Below are 20816 nucleotides of genomic sequence, written 5' to 3'. Positions count from 1 at the left end.
CTAGACAGCTAGCTAGGTAGGTAGATAGATACTTTATTAATCCCAAGGGGAAATTGCAAGCAGCAAGTAAGCAACAAGCATCTTTGAAGTGAGGAATATATATATATATAAAATGGTTTCTATTAAGAAGACCATACTGTTTCTATGTGCACATGAAACCATGCAGCAAGATAATTGTATATACAGGCAGTAACAAAAATTGTATGTAAGGCGCACCAGCAAGTTAAAAGATTACTAAAAGAAAAGATGATGTATGTGACCATTTTTTCTTTGTATTTTTTTAATTAATAACAAGAATTACATATTACAATTATAAAAATGTATTACGTACAAATTATATTTTTTTACAATTTTATCATTGTAATTTATATAATTACTAAAATTGATATAATAAAAATATATAATTGTCTATAATAATTGTATATAAAAATATATGTATTTTACATATAGGCTATAGTATATAATTAATATATAGTTATTATAAACAAGTAACAATGTAATTGTATACAATTGGTATATAGAATTAGTATAGGCATGCTGTATTTTTTTTATCCACAATTACCAAAACAGAGAAAGATATACAGCAAACCAAATAAAAAAATTACCAAAATATGTAGAACAAAAAGAAAAATAAATAAATAAATAATAACATAATAGAGAGACTGACTAAATGTGGGGAAAAAATCACTGATTTATTGATTCAATCTGAATGTCGAGACAGTAACAGAAGATTTGTGGTTTTCTGTACATTTTATGAGTTTGGATGAGGTTTTGGATTTCTCAGAGGAAAGGTGATATTTTAGGAGGTGATTTAGAAAATGTACATTTATGAACATAGAATTTGGCCAATAAAACATAAAAGTTGACCCTATATTCAAATAATTTGCTACTATGGCAAAAAAAGTTTATCCTTTAAATAAACTTTAGGTTAAGTATATCCTTTAAAGTTATAAGGTTTATAAATAAAATAAAAAATATACTTTTTATGGTTGCTGCCAAAACGATTGACCACACCACAAGTAAAAAAAAAAAAATAAAAAAAAAAGATGAGGAATACATTGTTTCTGTTGGTTGCAGAGTGTACAGTACATAGATCCACAATGTACATAAACTTTGCAATTATGGAATTAAAAGAAAAAATACAATGTGTAATGTTTTAAAGTGAACTTCTTTAACCTTGTTAGGACTAGGATATTTATGTAAGATGAGGCATGTTTTTCACACACAAATTTTATGGGACTTATTCCAGTCAGGCACTGAAGCGGCCAGCCCGAAGTCAGTGCCTGTCAAGAAGAAGGGAGAGAGAGAGAGAGAGAAAGAGTGATGGAGAGAGGGAGTGTGAAATAAAGAAGGAGGGAGAAACAGAGAGAGGAAAAGAAAGGAAGAAAGAGAGAGGTAGGGAGAGATAGAGTAAGGGATGAAGAGATACAGTAGAGATAGGGAGGGAGAGAGAGAGAGAGTGGGGGAGAGGGGGGCGGGTCCTCGCCGCAGCGCTGGGCGGGTTTAAATGCGGCTCGCGCGGATGAAGTCGGAGCGGACACACCAGCTGTGGAAGTGGCGCTTTGGCTCTTAGGCGCGCGCACTCTCATATACACTCAGACGCACGCGCACGCAGTCGCGAAACAGGCAGCTATTCCCTATCTAACGCACCGGACCGGTCAGCTCGAGTCCGCAATTTCAGGAGTTTAAAACGATTCTTTTCCGTCTTTTATTTATTTTTATTTTTTCTGTCGATAAAGCTAATCTGTTAGTCTGATATGTTGAGAGACCGGAATGTTTAAACCGAACTAACCGATCCGTTTTCTTAGCTCTCGGTGCTAATTCGTTGTTATTTTTAATTTCTTAATAGTAATAATAATAATAATGATTTTTTTTCCATCTTAGAGTTTAACACCAGGTTGTTTATTTACTTTGGTTTCATTCATTTAGTTAGTAGAGCTTTGTAATGAAACAGTAGTTTGGAGTATTTTAAGTGTTTTTAAATAGAATCGGTTATTTATGATAGGCTTTTGACGTTTAGAACAGGTTTTATTGGCGTGTGTGTGTGTGTGTGAGTGTATATATAACCCACTGCCTCAGTAGTTTTAGTGTAATTAAGTCAGAAGGTGTGTGTGCAGTGATGATGCTCGGCTTGCTGCTGGAGTTCGTGCTCGTGCTCATGAAGGTGATGTGGGCGATCACGCTCGCGGCGTTCCGCTGGGTCGCGCGACCCCGCGAGAAGAGCGTGGCCGGTCAGGTGTGCGTGATCACGGGCGCGGGCGGTCAGCTGGGCCGCCTGTTCGCGCTGGAGTTCGCGCGCCGCCGCGCTGTGCTCGTGCTGTGGGACATCAACAGCCAGAGCAACGAGGAGACCGCCGAGCTCGTGAGACAGATCTACCGGGAGCAGGAGACGCACGCGGACAGAGAGGGTAAAACCACGCACGCGCGCACACACACACACACAGGTGGGTGCGAGCGTGTATCATGTTGTGTAACTTGCTTTGTAACCTGATGCACATGAACACTTTAATATTCACACACACACAATGGAGAATTATTCTGTTACAGTATAGAACTATAATAAGAACTAAAGGCTTTCTGTGCATTCAATCAGTTCTAATCTAGACATAGAGGTTTAAAGACTTCATGTTATGATAAACTAGTGTTAAAATATCACTTTGAAATCAGTATTAGTTAACCATTTAAAACACACACAATAGTAAAGAGATTTGTAAGAATGATGTTTCTATAATAAAATACAGTGCATTGTTGGCCCAGTGGTAGTTTTCTCTTGCGGAAGGCCCAGGTTCAAATACCACCTGATGCCGAACCCCAGCCACTGAATACAATCCTCGTCACAATACTGAATGAAATGTGAGGGTTGCGTCAGGAAGGGCATCTGGCGAGAAAAAAATAGTGGCAAGTTGTTGTGATGACCCCCCCGCCTGGAGCAGCCGAAAGAATAACAACATGTCTTTATAAAATTTTGTACATTGTTAGTATTACCACGTTGTTGTTATAAGAGTTATAAGAAAAAGGGTCATGGCGATGAAGTAGTTTTTTTAGTGTGCGACTTTGCTTAACTGCAAAAAAAACATATTTAGAGATGTTAAGTGGTACCATGATGGTTAATAAAGACATATGCATGATAGAAGACAGCAGCTGTGAGAGTCATAATGCACCGTGACATTCAATGCACACTCAACCTTCGCTGAGGAAGATCTCCATCACAGAGACAAAATTGCAATAATTTTGTGATCCATGCGAACATGTATTATGTATAAATTCCTAGTTAATAGAAAATAACTGACATATTATGCCTGTTTCATGTTGTGCGTTTTAGGCGGTGTGGAGGAGGTGCAGCCATTCAAGCCTCAGGTGTACACGTACGTGTGTGACGTAGGGAAGCGTGAGAGCGTGTATTCGACAGCGGAGCGTGTGAGACGCGAGGTGGGCGACGTGGACCTGCTGATCAACAATGCGGGCGTGGTCTCCGGACAGCACTTGCTGGAGTGTCCAGACGAGCTCATCGAGAGGACCATGGTGGTCAACTGCCACGCTCACTTCTGGGTGAGTCAAACATCGCTGCATGATCGGTTTCATCCCAAACCACTTCAGACTTAAGACCACGGTGTCACAGTGTGCTTAGACCAAAGCGTGACGCAGAGAGTTACTTTAGAAAAGCAGATGATGAAAAGACATAAACAGTGCCCTTTCTTTTAACACTTCGGCATTCTGTTTGGTTGGAGGTAGAGCTGCCAGTTCAATGTTACTGTTTATTACGTAGTCTCTGACCTGTTGTGAGTCACGTCTCGTTCCTTTTATTTGCGGTATTTGCGCTTTCCTCTTGAAAGGATGTTTGCCTTTTGTTGCACAGAGACCAAACGGCTGAACCTAATTCCCTTTGTCCATTTGCAAAAGAGCAAAGACGATCCCTCGCGCGGCCACATCACAGGCAGAACGAAATGTCGATGTGCAACTGAGACTACGTTGTTTGTAGGGATACTCAGCACACATAACCTTTCTATATTCAATTAAAATTAGTTTTATATTGAGTCATAACAGATGCATGTAGGAATGAGAATATTGAGTAATGCAGTCAGGACATTTTTACTTTATATCGTCACACAGCCCTATGTTTAAATGTATAAATACACATACACTTTTATTTCTTATCACAGTTTTTTATTATCACCGAATCCTCTGTTCTTCAAGGTACTGACTGGGCTTATCTGCACCTTAAAGGAGTTTGAGTGACTTTTTTTATAATTAGATGATCCTTAAGTATTTTACCTGTTAATCATTTTATTAATATTATCAATTAAAACTTTTTCCCCAAGTTTTACAAAAAAAAAACTCCCATATCCGATAACTTAAGGGTTTCTCTCTTTTCTGCTTCCCTGCACAAGCACTATGTAGAAGAGACAGCCTTGTTACATTTATATTAATCAAATCCCATTAAGTACTTTTTTCAGCGAAACCACTTTTAAAAAAAATAAGTTTTATTCATTTATTGGTTTCAGGTTAGTGCTGGGTGATATCACCACTAGTATATATGTGTGTGTTAAGTTCATCTCTATCTTTTAATTTCCCCCTTAAATTTCTGACATGGTTTGTACTGGTTTGTAAATATCCTTAACTATAAAAGTAAAGAACTAAAAAAAAAAATAATGATAAAAAATAAATAGACAAATAATTGACATGTCGTTTAAAGGTTCTGAATGTCGTTTTTGATTAATTGCCCAGCCCTATCCCAGACATCCTCTGAGTCCTGCTGGGGTGGAGGGTGCTCAGGTCTCTCTTTGTTGTGGATGTTAGGTGGTGCACTATTTACCTATTATGATATTGTTCTGTTTGGGACATGGAGCATGACTTTAGGTGTAAATGTTGTGGCATGGATCAAGGCCAGGATGAAAATAGATGCTAACATAAAAAGAGTGTGTTATTTATGTAACTGGTATAGTACCATACTAAACAGTACATACGACAAGTGTGTGATTGGATATTCATAGTACTGTGTGATCGGCTACGTGCCAAACCGCAAACAGCATGTCAAAATTGTGCACAGTGCTGGTGATTGGCCAAAAAAACTCCCAGATTGCATAGTGTGTTAGGTGTTTGTGTTGATTTTAATGTTGCTATATATATACCACATGCCTGTCAGGATGAATTTCAGTAATCAGTGGAGAGCGAGCGCAGTGCAGAATCTCTAAGGGAACTCGGTTTCCACTCTGCAGAGACACAAAAGGCCGGCCAGTCGGCGTCTCACAGGAACTTTCCCCGCTTTGTTAATTAAAGGCCCACTGATGGGGCCATTTGGAGGTGGCTTTTTTTCCCCTCCCTAATTGAGCTGGTAAGTGTTGGTAAGCGAGTGTGCTTTCTCCCCCGCAGCGCCCTGCGGAGGGGGCAGTTTGTGCAGCACCATGCTGGGCTGAGCTCACACGTTCACAGGGAGGATCTGTTTGTTTATCGGCCTGACAGAGTTATTGATGGGCCGGTAGAGAGGAGTGTGAAGGTTCACAGAGTGGCAGACACACACACAAAGACACACACACACAGTTTTAACACCTGTGAAAAGTGACCTAAATTAACTAAGTGATGTTGATTGCTTGTTGCACTGACTGCTGTGGTCGTGCTTCCTGTTTTATTTAATGAGCTGTCTCAAATCGCATACTGCTCTTTAGTCATAGTCTGCAAGGAGTAGCTCAAATCAGTGTAGTAGACTTAACGGCACATCGTATAATCCTACCATTTCTGTACTAATCTCTTAGCTTGTATTTAGCTTGGGAATGGAGCTACCATTGTCGATGGGTAAAAGGAATAAAGTAATAAAGTGCATGCTAATAAATATAATAAATAAGCCTGCTCATGTTTTCTTAAGCAGTAAAGTACTGCATTTTATACTTTTATTATTATTATTATTATTATTATTATTATTATTTTTCTTTTGTTTAAGAGGCTTTTTGTCCAGGTCTAAATGGCGTCTTCATTGTCCTTTTCCTTGGATCACAGACCCTGACAGGATATTTTGCAATGAAGGAATGATATTTTAAAAAAAAAAACTAAAAAAAAAAACTTAAAATGAAGAAATGACAGAGAGGAAGAAGGGCACTACGCTGTAGACACAAATTGGGAACAAAACATTTATTGCAGACATTTGGGATTTAGAATGAGCAGTTGTTCCTGTAAAGGCCAAAGTCTGGTCAAACAGTATAAACCACAGAAGAGTAACTTGTCATTTCTGCTTAAGTCATTGACTCCTCTCACGATGAATGTGATATTTATTATCACATCACAAATATACGTATATATACACCCTTTTTTTTTTTTTTTTTTAACAGTTTCAGACAGTCCACAGGCTGCGTTCATATTTTCTCTGGTCAGTCAGTGGTCGTAAATGGAGCTAAAAAAAAAAATCAGATTGTAAGTGGTGCACGTGTGCGTAGTTTAGACTCTTGTTAAGAATCTGCTTGTGTTTTCTTAAGCACTTTGTGTTGTGGTTGTGAGATGAAAGCGTTGTGTGATGAATGAGGACATGAACGGGCCGCAGAGTAGAGGATGTGGTTCATTAATACCACAAAACCAGCAGACACACACACACACACACACACACACACACACACACACACACACACACACACACACACACTCTTGTAGCAGTAATTAGTCCCTACAAGTGTATAGGATTAGTTTGTTCTGTTTTTTTTCGCCTCAAAAAATTACTAATGGCTCTTAGATTAACTACAGATGGCAGACAGGAGTTAGGCTATTTATATTTATGCAGAAAAACACTGATTTATTTACTAAAAGCAAGTTTGTTGATTAATAGATAGCATGATTTGATCAATCCTGTAAGATACATTTACATCTAAAGAAAGAACGACTACAAAAACAGTGTGTACTAGAGAATTTAAATATTACGCAATACAATGTAATTATGTACAGAGGTACAACATTTAAATAAATACACCAGGTGTGCAGACCAATAACTACTGCACAGTACCCAAAGATTCATTTGAAATGAATTGTATAATAAGGCATGCATTGTACAGTCAACAGTGCTCCCTACTCCACTCTGGTTTGATCAGTCTGGTACCATGTGAAAGGCATGCTGTGCAATTATCTAATTCTAACATTGAGTAATACGTGTACAAACCAACACCAGTGCAACTTCAATCTGATTGCAAAGTAGTGATTCAGCCCGATATTGACCTGATCGTGATTCTCAGTGTCAGATCCAAACATCACAAGTTTTGCTCGTGTTTAAACAGCAAAGGCGAGACAAGCCCGTTTCCAGATGGAGCTCGTCTTTACTACCTTATGGGAATGGAGCAGCAGCCAAAAGGAAGTGATGTCATCAAGTGCCGAACGCCCCGAGGAGGCCCCTGCACTCTTCACAGACTCTAAGCGCAGCTGCAGAGAAGAATCACAGCCAGCTCACACACAGTGTGTGTATGTGTGTGTGTGTTTTCCATCCATCTGGTTTTACGTGAAAGTTCAATTTGTGCCAGAACTAGAACAACGGATGTGAAAGGCTATGTTGTGTCCCAAACCACACACTACCGTAGTACATAGTACATCAAAATAGCACCTTGGCTGTGTCCCAAATTGCACACTACCCTACTACATAGCTGTGTTATTGGCTGTGTCCCAAATCGAACACTACCCTACTACATAGCTGTGTTATTGGCAGTGTCCCAAATCCCACACTTCTGTACTACATAGTACATCGAAACAGCATCTTAGCTGTGTTATTGGCTGTGTCACAAACCGCACACTAACATAGTACTTAGTACATCGAAACAGCACCTTAGCTGTGTTATTGGCTGTGTCTTAAACCGCACACTACCCTACTACATAGCTGTGTTATTGGCAGTGTCCCAAATCGCACACTACCCTACTACATAGCTGTGTTATTGGCTGTGTCCCAAACCACACACTTCTGTACTACATAGTACATCGAAACAGCACCTTAGCTGTGTTATTGGCTGTGTCACAAACCGCACACTACCGTAGTACTTAGTACATTAAAACAGCACCTTAGCTGTGTTATTGGCTGTGTCTCGAACCGCACACTACCCTACTACATAATACATCGAGACAGCACCTTATCTATTTTATTGGCTGTGTCCCAAACAACTATACAGACTACCTATGGTGCTGACCGATTTTTAGTGTAGTGTAGTGTTTTATACGGCGGTTTCTAGCTCGTGACTTATAGGAGCGCGTCAGCATCATATACCATAAAATACATAAATATTTTTGCATGGATTTCCACAGAAAAAAAGCATCATGGGAAATTACGATAAGCTGGGCTGTAATGGCGAGCTGCTGTCTGACCCACTTCCATCACAATCGCTTATTGTTCAGATTAGTTTGACGAGATGCCAAGCGACAGGAGCCAAATTCTCCAGAGCGGGGCTCTCACTGAAAAAAGATCCGGCCAGGCAGAAGAGTCTGTCGCACGGCACTGTTCAGCTCCCGCACCTGTGTGTGTGTGTGTGTGTGTGTGTGTGTGTGTGCGCGTGCAATATGGCTTAAAACTGCTCACAGCCAAGTTCATTTAGTCGGGGTTGTTTAGTCCGTGCTTGCTTTTTTTGTTTGTTTGATTGTTTTTTTTTATCATATCACTGTTAAATGTGCTCGTTTAAGTATATTATTGTTTCTATAGTGGAAGCTCATCTACAGGGACTTGTACGCTAAACAATAACTTAATTAGCCTAGTAGTAATTGGATTTATAAACATGTTTTTATTTAATAAAGAGCTGTAGAGGTGAAGAGGCGTGTATTTAACATTTCTAGATGGGATCTCAGGTGTCAGCGCTCGGGTGTAAACAGGAAAGCCTTTAGAAGTGACCTTTCAAGTTTTCAAGTTGCAGTTAAAAGGCTGCAACTTTATAATTAACTTTACATAAACGTAAATGAAGAATTGACTTGTTGTACTAATTTAGTACAAGTGATAACACGAACTCCTCCTGTTTTTTACTTGAAGTTTTATTTACTATTAAATTACTATTTGTTTTTAAGGTTTATGTTTGGCTTATATGCTGTGGTGCGAGGAGAATAAAAAAGAAAACAGGATGTGCTGGTACACGAACACAATCCACTTTGGACACGCCAGTCAAACACTGGAAAGCTTTTTTCCACTCGTACATTTCTTTCCTCAATACAAGTATAACAGTTCTTCCTACGATATCGTTTTAGCGTTAGACTTCCCTTTGTCTCTCAAAAAATGTTACACACAGCCTGGTTTTTCTGCAACAACATTTTTCTAATCTCTCTCTCTTTCTCTCTCTCTCTCTCTCTCATAGAGAGAGAGAGAGAGAGAGAAAGAAAGAGAAAGAGAGAGCACAGCTGATAGATGACTAATGGATATTCGAGGGAGGAAAAGTGTGTGTGTGTGTGTGTGTGTGTGTGTGTGTGTGTGTGTGTGTGTGTGTGTGTGTGTGTGTGTGTTAAACTAAAGAAATTCCAGATTGTTGTGAGATTGATGTTTTTAAAGGTTGTGTGAGCTCGTACCATCCCAAACGCGTTTATAAACGCTGACATCACCGAATCGCTTGCTCTGCTCTTCTTCACTCCACTGCTCTCTGTCTCCATAAATCTACTGACTGCACAGCTCCAGCCAACACACCATAAAATTATTTTTAATGCTCTCTGTCAGCATTACGCAGGTCCACCTTGTCTGTTTCCACCAACTGAGCGCTTACCTTACCTCTGTGAAGTTTTGATTGTGTGTTTGTTTGTTTTTAAGTGTATTCAATTAAAAAATATACTGAATACTAAAGTAAGTATTGAAATGTGTTACATTTAACCAGGATGGCGTAGTGGTTAGTGCCATCACCTCACACCTTCCCTGGCTTTAAATCACGTCTCCTGGCCTGCGTGTGTGTGTGGCGTTTGCATGTAGTGGGATTCCTGTAGGTTTCCTCCCACAGTCCAAAGACATGCCCTGTAGGCTAATTGGGTGCATGATCATGTGTGCTTGTGCCCTGTAATAGGTTGGCACCCTATCCAGAGTTTCTTCTGCCTTGCGCCATTAAGATGCCTAGCATACTGTAGGCTTCAGGTCCCCTCTGATCCTACACAGGGTAAGCGGAATACATAATACTGACCGGCATGGACAATCCTGCTACAATTTCCGGTCACAAACTTCAATGTAATATTAGTCCCCGACTTACAAACGAGGTCTGTTCCAGGAGCAACTTCTTAAGTCCGATTTGTTTTTAAGTCCGTTAAAGTGTGTATTACATGCCTTTGACACATATGTAACCCATACATACCAGTCCACTTGACTAGATCTCTGTCCCATACCCCATGCCTACGGGAATTAATCTCACAAATGTCAAACGTAACAGTGTTGGAACACTGTTTTTCACTGTATTGGACTGTGAACTCTGTCTCGTTGGGGATTTTTCGAAATTAAGATTATTCTCCATTGGGACAGTTTTACTCCTGGACTGACTCATTGAAACCGGTGAGGTCCACTCATTGCTCACGCACCCTCACATGCACAAGCACATGCGATATACTGGACTTTTGACATTTTATACATTCACTTACACACTGAAAGTGAAATATTGTATAATATTGTATATTATATACAAATGTATAAATATAATTATAAATATTGGTGTCTGGTGCACTGCAGCGTCTATTTTTCTGTACAATATACATGAGCAATTTTTAACCGTAAGTAGAACCAAGGTTCGTTTGTATCTGCGGAAATTTTTGGGACTACCTGTAATATGAAATGCTTTAAATCAAAAGTGCAACGCAACAAACTACCGGTATCATGTATATCCGTGTACTACCTGTTTGAAAATGTGTATCAATGCGTCCAGTGGACTAATGATATCGATCACTGCAAGGTCATTGTTTAATTTCAACATTTCTAATTCGAAACATATCCAGCATATCCCAAAGAAGGCAACAAGGTGGGGTACCAACTAGTGATGGGTCGGTCATAAACGATTCATTCCTTTTTTTAATTATTATTATATTTCCCCCCCCCCCAATTTTCTCCCCAATATTACTCCTAGCCAATTCCTCCCCGTCGCTAGGGGGCTCCCACATTAAGGCTGCTACTACCACTCAGTCAGACTATCCCGTGTTTCCTCCGAACCGCGTGACGTCAGCCGACCGCATCTTTTCGAACTGCTTGCTCACGCACCGTTAGGGGCGGAGTAACACACTTGGAGTAAAGCGCTAGCCGCTTCTTCCGCGTGTGCGAGCTCACAGACGCCCTTGATTGGCTGTAGAGTCGTGATTAATGTGGGAGCGCAAGTACCTCTCATCCCTTCCCCCTGAGAGAGCTCGGCCAATCAGCTCTCTCCAGGCTGTGAGAGGGAAACAGCATCACCCGGGCTTCGAACCAGCGATCCTCGGAGGCCTTTTGAACGAATCTTTAACGTGACTCAAAAGAACAAGTAGTCTCAGAAAGTGATTAGTTCATTTTCTACTGGGCGCGCATGCGCAAAGCAGTCTAAAGCCTCCGTAGGTTATGTACAGGAAACAGAAATGAGTAGTTAGCTTTTTGAGTTGTTTTTTTAGTCTTTTTGGTTCGAATCATTCGTTATTTTGTCACATGACTTCCATAAACGCGCAATAGATTCAAAAGAATGAACGACTCAGACTAGAAGATATGAGAGTTGAGCTACTCATTCTGTTTATTATAATATGTCATTAGCCAAAATTTGTGTATGCAGACGTATTCGGTGTCTGTTTCATTTGTGTCATTTTATTTTATTTTTGATCACAAGAACAAAATGATTTATTTAAAAAAAAAAAATTGAGTTATACAGTATAGTACATCAAGTAAATGAAACAATGTTAAAATATCAATAGTATAAATAAAATAATATAATAGTATAATAAAATTATCTTTTTCTATTTTTATTACCATTCATTGTGCAATTTGAAATTTCTGTCACTTTTGCCACGAAGGGAAAACTTGATAAGACGTTACAATGACGCAGCGTGACCTTTTACTCCGCTACACAACTACACACACATGCAAATCACACAGAGTACACAAAGTATGAATGTCAATATTTAAAATGCGTAGGTGTTAGCTACAGGTGTAAGTACTATCTATCTTAACTGAGAACAAATGTGAATGGTTATTTATTTATTTATTTATTTATTTATTTATCATCAAAAATAAATGAATAAATAAATAACACCACCCTTTGTAATGTAGAGTACATATGAGGTGTTTATTTATATATATATATATATATATATATAGACAACAGGATTATACTGTAACCGAAATGCTTAAACCTGCCCCCAACTAAAATATTAAAATAAATAGCAAAATAAATAAATTTACACGTATGAGGGAAAAAAAAAATTTAGAAACCTTGTGGTTGCCAGTTAATGCTAAAATGTCTAAAATCACTTTTAGCGTTCTTAAAGGGGATATGTCCTTTTAAAGACTTTGCTTGGATGTTTGCCTGTGTGTGTGTGTATGTGTTTGTGTGTGTGTGTGTAAGAGAGAGAGAGAGACTGAGTTATGCTGTGTAAGGGCGGTGAATAAGAGTTGCTCTCTTGGCTGAAACGCTACCCTGCAAACGGGATTGGTGTGTGTATGTGTGTGTATGTGTGTGTATGTGTGTGTATGTGTGTGTATGTGTGTGTGTGTGTGTGTGTGTGTGTGTGTGTGTGTGTGTGTATGTGTGTGTATGTGCGTGGAAAGAGGAAACGCCGGACAAACCAGAACGCTTCTTTCACTCGTGTTTCATTTCCAAGTTAAACCCTGCTAATACGTGTCGAGGTTGTTTCCCACATACGTGTAAACGAATCTCTCGGGTGCGTGCGAGAGCGGAGCGGTCACTAACGGCCGTCACTCCCTCGCTCCCTCCGTAGGGCGAGTATTGTTTAGACTCGGTGAATTATTATAAGAGGGAGGGCGGAAAAACTCACAGGGATCAAAGCACTTTGGCAGAGATGAAGAATGCAAGGAGAATAACCCCATCTAATAACGACCCCCCCCATCTTCCCCCCCCTCTACACCCCCCCCCCCCCCCCCCCCCCACCCGTCCTCTTTTAGACCACCAAGGCTTTTCTTCCCAAGATGTTGGAGATGAATCACGGCCACATCGTGACGGTCGCCAGCTCTCTGGGCCTCTTCAGCACGGCAGGGATCGAGGTCAGTGCGCGCACACACACACACACACACACACACACACACACACACACACACACACACACACACACAGAATACAACAGCAGCTAATCATAATACCGAAAGAGTTCACACTGCATCAGCAGGTTCATCTGCAGTCAGTCATTTCTTCATACTTTGAATGTAAGAGGGTTTGAACTGAGATATTTTTACATTTCACCCCCTAGAGATGTCTCGCTTTCTGTCTTACTCTCTGTATCACTTTCTAGTGAGACTAATTTAATCCATCCATCTCTCTTACTGTAAAAAAAAAAAAAGATGACAGACTTTGTCTAATTAAATATAATTAAAAATATATATTTTGTATAGCGCTTTTAACAATACTCATCGTCGCAAAGCAGCTTCACGGATTTAAAAGAAAATTATGGAAAATGTGTTGGAATGAAGATGATCAGATTATCCCTGATGAGAGGGCGAGGGCGACGTCCTTGTGTCCGTCCTTTGCTCTTTTTTTCCTCTCTCTCTCTCATACTGTCAGTATCTTTTCTTTCTTTGTCTTTCTCTCCCTCCCTCCCTTACTCGTTCTCACTGTTTCTTTCTGTCTGTCTTATTGTCTCTGTCTTCCTGTTTCAGTGCCTGTCTGTCTGTTTCTGTATTTTTCTTTGTCTATCTTTCCTCTTTTACTTTCTGTATCTCTTCTTTCTCTTTCTCTCTTTCTGTTCACTTTTTTTGCACATTGTTTATCGAGCTCTCACTTTACATAATCACATCTTCCTCTTTTTCTTTTGTTTATTTCCAATTCCTTCTCCCTGTTTCTTTAATATTCTCTCATTCACTGTTCCTGTCTGTATTTCTGTCTGTCTTCTTTTTTTTTCAGTGTCTCTCTGCCTCAGGGGTACTTGGGCCTCACTGTATAGAACACACACACACACACACACACACACACTCAGACATACAGTAAGCTGTTTGTCTTTGACTATGAAAGCTTCCTATTCTGTTGTGTACATTCATGATCTGTCCTTTCATTCATTCATTCATTCATTCATTCATACTCTGATCCTCCTCTCCACTTTCCCTGCATCATGCCGAGTGAGTTACACAGCGTTAATGAAAAGGCCCGGCTGTGTTAATGTGCGCTGGTGTGTTCAGCTCCTCGGCTCCGCAGCATCGGTGTTGGTTTTCCTCTCCTTCAGGGAAGCTCTGCTCCTTTGTTTCGTTTTTTCAGCTCCTTTTTTCCTACTTCAAAGGCAGTATTTTATTGTTTTTTATGGCCCAGCATTAATGCAGTGACTCAGAGCTGCCGTCGGTCTACATGTGTGTGTGTATGTGTGTGTGTGGACACACTCCAGGCTCTTTATCCCCCCTTGTGTTTATCTACACGCATCTGTGTTTGGCCGGGCCGCGTTCTGAAGAGCGAACCACATCAAAACCGTCCCTGCGGCTGCGCAGAGCGAAGAACGCTAATGAAACTGTACACGTCTGGCCGTGTCATCACATACACACATATTCACACACACACAGCCCGAAGGCATAAAGTGCTGTTCACTTTTTTTTTGGGACACAGCCCATCATTGTATAAAGAGACTGAAGATTCTGGGAGTTCAGTGTGGTCGGCTAGTACGGCTAATGTGGTTATACATAGTGTCATGGCATAGTTAGCTAGTAAGCTACATAACTTGTTAGCTAGTATGGCATCACACCACATCGTAGCCTACGGAGGCCTGACTAGGAAACTTCATCACATATACTGAACATCACTGCACAGTGAAATTCTCTATCCGTCGCCTGTTCCATCTCCTTGTTAGTAAAAATGGGGTCAGAGTTCAGGGTCGGCCGTTTTTTTTTTTTTTTACGGCGCCCCTGGAGCAGACCTTCCGAGCCCTAACACACTAACAGCCATCACTGTCCTTTAACACTACTCTACTCTATAGATTGTTTATTCGTTTGTTGTTTTTAAAGGTGTTTATGTTTGTTTATTTGACAACAACAGGATTATTGCGCGAGCAAGTTCGGCGCCATCGGCTTCCACGAGTCGCTCAGCCACGAGATCAAGGCTTCGGAGAAAGATGGAATCAAGATGACGCTGGTTTGTCCATATCTGGTGGACACGGGCATGTTCAGAGGATGCAGGATACGGTAAATATACAAACAATGAACAATATATATTTTTCACTTTTGAATTCGAACAGCGAATAGACGAGCCCGAGCCTCATCCTTTGAGTAGGTAGACGATAGGTTTTGAATCGTTAAGCTAAAAGCAAGGATTGTTAATATAACTGCGATGTTTTGTAAAAGTTTAAATCCTTCACGCCGTTTGCATTTATTCTGTCACACCTAAATTGTCGACTTTAATGGAAGGTCACACACAGTACAGGTCACTTTACATATTTTCTCTTCAAAGTGTAGATTTCACGTCACAGCATCTGTCCTTTCCTGTCTCTCTCTCAGTAAGGAGATCGAGCCATTCCTGCCTCCGCTGAAGCCCGAGTTCTGTGTCAAGCAGGCAATGAAGGCCATCCTGACTGACCAGCCCATGATCTGTACACCACGCATTGTCTACATGGTCACCTTCATGAAGAGGTGAGCTTATGACCATACAGACCCTCTTTTTTTTTTTTTTAACCTGTGGCTGTGTTGTCTAACTAGTTAATAATATAATATAATATAATATATTGTAATATAATATAATATAATATGAAAGGTTGTAAAAAGAGTCATTAGTGTGGTTAATGTGCTTTATTTATTCATTGTTTCACACTAAACTAAAATACAAGCCAGATTTATAAAAAGTTCGACTAGCGTTACACTTTGATAAATGCCTAAGCATCACCTAAGCATGTTCATGTCACGGCTTTACATAAAAAAAAACCTCTCAGCCACTGCAACGTGTCAGCTACAACAAACACTACTAACTCTTCTTCCATTTATTGGACATTTATTGTGTTATATTGTTTATTTTAATTCATGACTCATTTATTGTTTTACCCTTTTATTTGGATTTTTTAATTTTTATTTCCTCATTAATGACAGTTTTTAGTCCGTTTCTAACGTTTGGTCAGCCGTGTTGCATTAAATGTGCCTCAAAAATAAAAGCACATAGTTTTGTCTTAACGTGATGTCCAGTCCTATGATTTTATTTAAGTCATAACATAATATTCTGTCCCCCCTGTGTTTTAGCATCTTGCCGTTCGAGGCCATCGTCTGTATGTACCGGTTCCTGGGCGCGGACAAGTGCATGTACCCATTCCTGGCTCAGAGGAAAGCGGCCATGAACAACAACGAGGCGAAAAACGGGATCTAAACAGCTCGCTTCGTGAGACAACAAGAGGATACGACCACTGAGAAGAAAGAGAAGGAGAGAGAGAGAGACTGAGAAGTTTAGACTGGTGCACTTGCATTGAGCAGATGCAAACGTTTACCATATTGTTCCTCTGGAACTAAGAGCGCTGTGGACTATGCTGAGGATTTCCTCTTTGTGTTTGTCTTTCGTTTAGTTCATTTGAAAGTGAAGCGAGCTCCTATATACCGCGTCAATAGGTCTGAAATCATATGTGAGGTATTCAGTAATTATTTACATCATGTAGTCACCAGCATTATCTAGCGTCTTTTTGCGAAATATACAGTATGTTACTGTACAGGCAGTAAGAACCCCCCCCCCCTTTTTATTTGTCACTTTGTGTTTTGTAGACATGCACTGTAATCACGTCATTTCTCTTCATACACTGCCATTATTGTCGCGATTAGCCAAAACCGCTGCACCAACCTCAATCCCCCGGAGCATCGCTTCATCTCTTGGAGACATGGATTAAACTCCAGGCTTGTGGAGGAGTCTGACCGGACTGGTCCTTTATCATCATCATCATCATCATCATCATCACAGAAAAGACTCTTAATGTGTCACTTTTATGGCTGCTGATGCAAACACTCCTGTATATATGTGTTTATTTTATTTTTCTCCTCACAAAATATTCACAAACAGCAGCAGACTGATCTTCCAGATTCACCCTTCAGTAACACGGCAATGTGTAGAGGTTGTAAAAAAAAACAGAAAAAAACACAATACATCCATTGAAATGTATCTAACGCTGGGTGTTAATGTTATCATAGCAAGAAGGAATGCTAACACCGAAGGGCATTAATGTTATCACCAGCAATGCTAATTAATAATCAATAATGTTAACGTCACTGATTTATGTCATTTATGTTACGATCGTTGCTGGAAATTCGTCCTGGAGAAAGAGAGAGACTTGGAAGTAACTGTAGGTCACACGCTATTTATTCAGCCAGCTCCGTCTCGATTATTATCTTTTAGAAATTGATAGAAATTTAAGCTGGTTGAGGTGTGTGTCTACAAATATATTTTTTTAAAACAACAACAAAAAAAAAACATCAGTATATATTTTAAATTGCTAGAAGAAGCAGAACATGGACTGAGACGTGCGTATACGTTATCATCATATATTATTTTAACTTCCGACGGATGTGTGACTCATTCAGTTTGTTTTCCGATGGGGATCCGGAGACCCTGTACGTTTTACGAACAGAAGCGTCGATGGGATTGCTGTACATTCCAGCAGCTGGTGCCGTTTGTTCCCAGTGACGAGTCTGAAGTCGCTACCTCTTTATGTTTGCCGTTTTTTGTTGACAGTATGCCGTTTATTTGATGCCTCTTTTTTTTTTTTTTTTTTGTAACTCTCATAAGGAGCTGCACGCTGTGCGGATCCCATGTTTAGTGTCTCTGCCTAACTTAAATTAATAAACTGATTTTAGATTGTGCTTCACTGTCAATTCACGATCACTGAGAATATCATGGACGCTTCTTCATAAAGATCATATGAGTTTACACTTTATTTAACCAGGTACCTCATTGGTTCTGTACATTTCCTGTGCATTACAAGTAACAGACATGACTACCACGAACAACACTGTACACAATCTCAAAATAACCACTAACAAGATGTCTCATTAGAACGGATTTTATATGCTTTGGTGTTTGGTCCAGATCCTTACAATGCCCTGATTAGAACACCAAGTAAAGAGTTCACTAAAGAAGCAGCACACGCACACACACACACAGCTCTGAGATGCCAATGCCTTTAACGAGGATTTTAAGTTTCTGACGCGTGACTAATTGGACGGACAGAAGCTCTAAAAGGAAGATTAAGACTTAACACAGAGAAAAGAAGAGGGGAAAAAAGATCAGGAAAGTTGAACTGACAGCCAAATAAAAAGAAAAGAAATAAAGACAACCTGCTGAGAACATGGGACATTCCAGAATAATAAAAAAAAGGAAAATTTAAATTATTAAATGGTGGAACACTTTGGAGCTAAACACATCTAGTAGGATTTGCTGTTTAGTTGAGGTTTCTTCAGTCTGTGTTTGTATAGTATTGGACAGTACTGTTTTATTTTTACTTAACATTCAAACATCACCCACCTTCACTGTACAGATACATGATATGGCCAAAGGTATGTGGACAGCCCATCCTAATTACGGACTTTTTGCTATTAACAGGTGCATAAAATCACGCAAGCACACAGCCATAACCTTAACCTCACTAAACACGTCTGGAACACTGGGTGTGAGCCAGGCCTCATCAGCACCTGACTTCACACACGCTTACTTAATTAAATGATCAAAAAAAAAAAAAAAAAACATACCACATATCAAAATCCATAACACACAATTGTTAAACGCTAACACACAGACACGCAAACCTGGTCTGGTCACAATTTTTTTTTTCTAAAGGAACAAATTATTATGCTGCATCAAGCAAAGAAAACAACTAAGGAGTTTTAAAACTGGTTTAAGAACCGTCCAACACATGATCAAAACATGGAAGGATGGTGGTGAACCGTCAACTTAATGGAGGAAATGTGTTCAGGGGAAAAAGCAGCTCACTGGAGCTGAATGGAGACGACTTAAACACTTGGTGAAGTTGCATGGGAAAAAACAGCTATGTTTAATAGTAAAAGTTCCACACACACACACACACACACAATGTGATGAGAATTACAGAATTGGGACTAAACAGGTGTGTGCGCATAGGACAACCACTTGTCAGTGAGACTAATCAGAAAATAAGAAAAGTATAAAGATTGTACTTTAGAGAAATTAAAAAAGCTCACGTGGCCTGATGAGGTCATACTGACCCTAATCCAGAGTGATGGGCGTGTCAGGGTAAGAAGGGAAGCACAGGAAGTGAGGCACTCGTCACCCTGTACAAGACTCTGGAGGCCGCGTTATGATCTGGAGTTGCTTCAGGTGTTCAGGTCTCGACTCCGCAATGTTACAGGATGACCTGAGTGTACTGACTGACCTGAGCATCACATCTAAAGCTGAAGGTGGCTGAATGAAATCATAGTGTTGGCCAGGAAACGTACAGTACACACACACGCACACACACACACACACACACACACGCGCACACACACATATACACACACATACCCCTAACACACATATACACACACATACCCCTAACACACTAGAATATTTAAACACACACACACACACACACACACACACATACCCCTAACACACTAGAATATTTAAACACACACACACACACACACACACACACACACACACACACACATACCCCTAACACACTAGAATATTTAAACACACACACACACACACACACACACACACACACACATATATACACACACACACACACACACATACCCCTAACACACTATAATATTTAAACACACACACACACACACACACACACACACACACACACACACACACACATACCCCTAACACACTAGAATATTTAAACACACACACACACACACACACACACACACACACACACACACACACACACACACACATACCCCTAACACACTAGAATATTTAAACACACACACACACACACACACACACACCCCTAACACAATAGAATATTTAAACACACACACACACCCCCCTAACACATTAGAATATTTACACACACACACACACACACACACACACACACATATACACACACATACCCCTAACACACTAGAATATTTAAACACACACACACACACACACACACACACACACACACACACATACCCCTAACACACTAGAATATTTAAACACACACACACACACACACACACACACACACACACACACATATACATACCCCTAACACACTAGAATATTTAAACACACACACACACACACATACCCCTAACACACTAGAATATTTAAACACACACACACACACACACACACACACACCCCAACACATTAGAATATTTACACACACACACACATATATATATATACACACACACACACACCTAACACATTAGAATATTTACACACACACATTATGATTCTACTCACATTAAAAGGTTAATTCTAATGCTTAGAACACTAACACACTTATTCGGATCTTCACACACACACACACACACACACACACACACACACACACACACACACACAAATCCTAATACATTTATGATCCTACAACACCTTAAAAGATTAGGATCTTCACACACACACACACACACACACACACACACACACACACACCTTGATTCTCTAAGACATTTATACTTTTCCTGATCCACGAATCTGATCAGTACATTGTGTGTTAATTTAACTCGTGGCTCCGCCTCCAGGTGTGGGAGGGACTTGGAATTTAAAAGAAGCTTCAGACGACACTGATAATCAACATGGTGTTAACTGGCTGTC

The 20816-nt window shown here is 40.0% G+C and overlaps 1 protein-coding gene across 1 annotated transcript; it reads left to right on the top strand.

Annotated features, from left to right (window-relative positions):
• The first annotated feature begins 1526 nt into the window (after nucleotides 1-1526).
• On the top strand, nucleotides 1527-17884 carry rdh10a (retinol dehydrogenase 10a). The gene is made up of 6 exons (XM_053487710.1): nucleotides 1527-2408; nucleotides 3323-3549; nucleotides 13034-13132; nucleotides 15099-15244; nucleotides 15557-15688; nucleotides 16286-17884. Exons 1-6 carry the CDS (start codon nucleotides 2120-2122, stop codon nucleotides 16407-16409), a joined length of 1017 nt encoding a protein of 338 aa, XP_053343685.1. The 5' UTR covers nucleotides 1527-2119; the 3' UTR covers nucleotides 16410-17884.
• Nucleotides 17885-20816: the final 2932 nt, after the last annotated feature.

Source organism: Clarias gariepinus, chromosome 26 (assembly GCF_024256425.1).
Source record: "Clarias gariepinus isolate MV-2021 ecotype Netherlands chromosome 26, CGAR_prim_01v2, whole genome shotgun sequence".
Taxonomy (NCBI): domain Eukaryota; kingdom Metazoa; phylum Chordata; class Actinopteri; order Siluriformes; family Clariidae; genus Clarias; species Clarias gariepinus.
The sequence above is the reverse complement of the archived record's forward strand: the minus strand, read 5'-3'. Positions and strand labels throughout refer to the sequence as shown.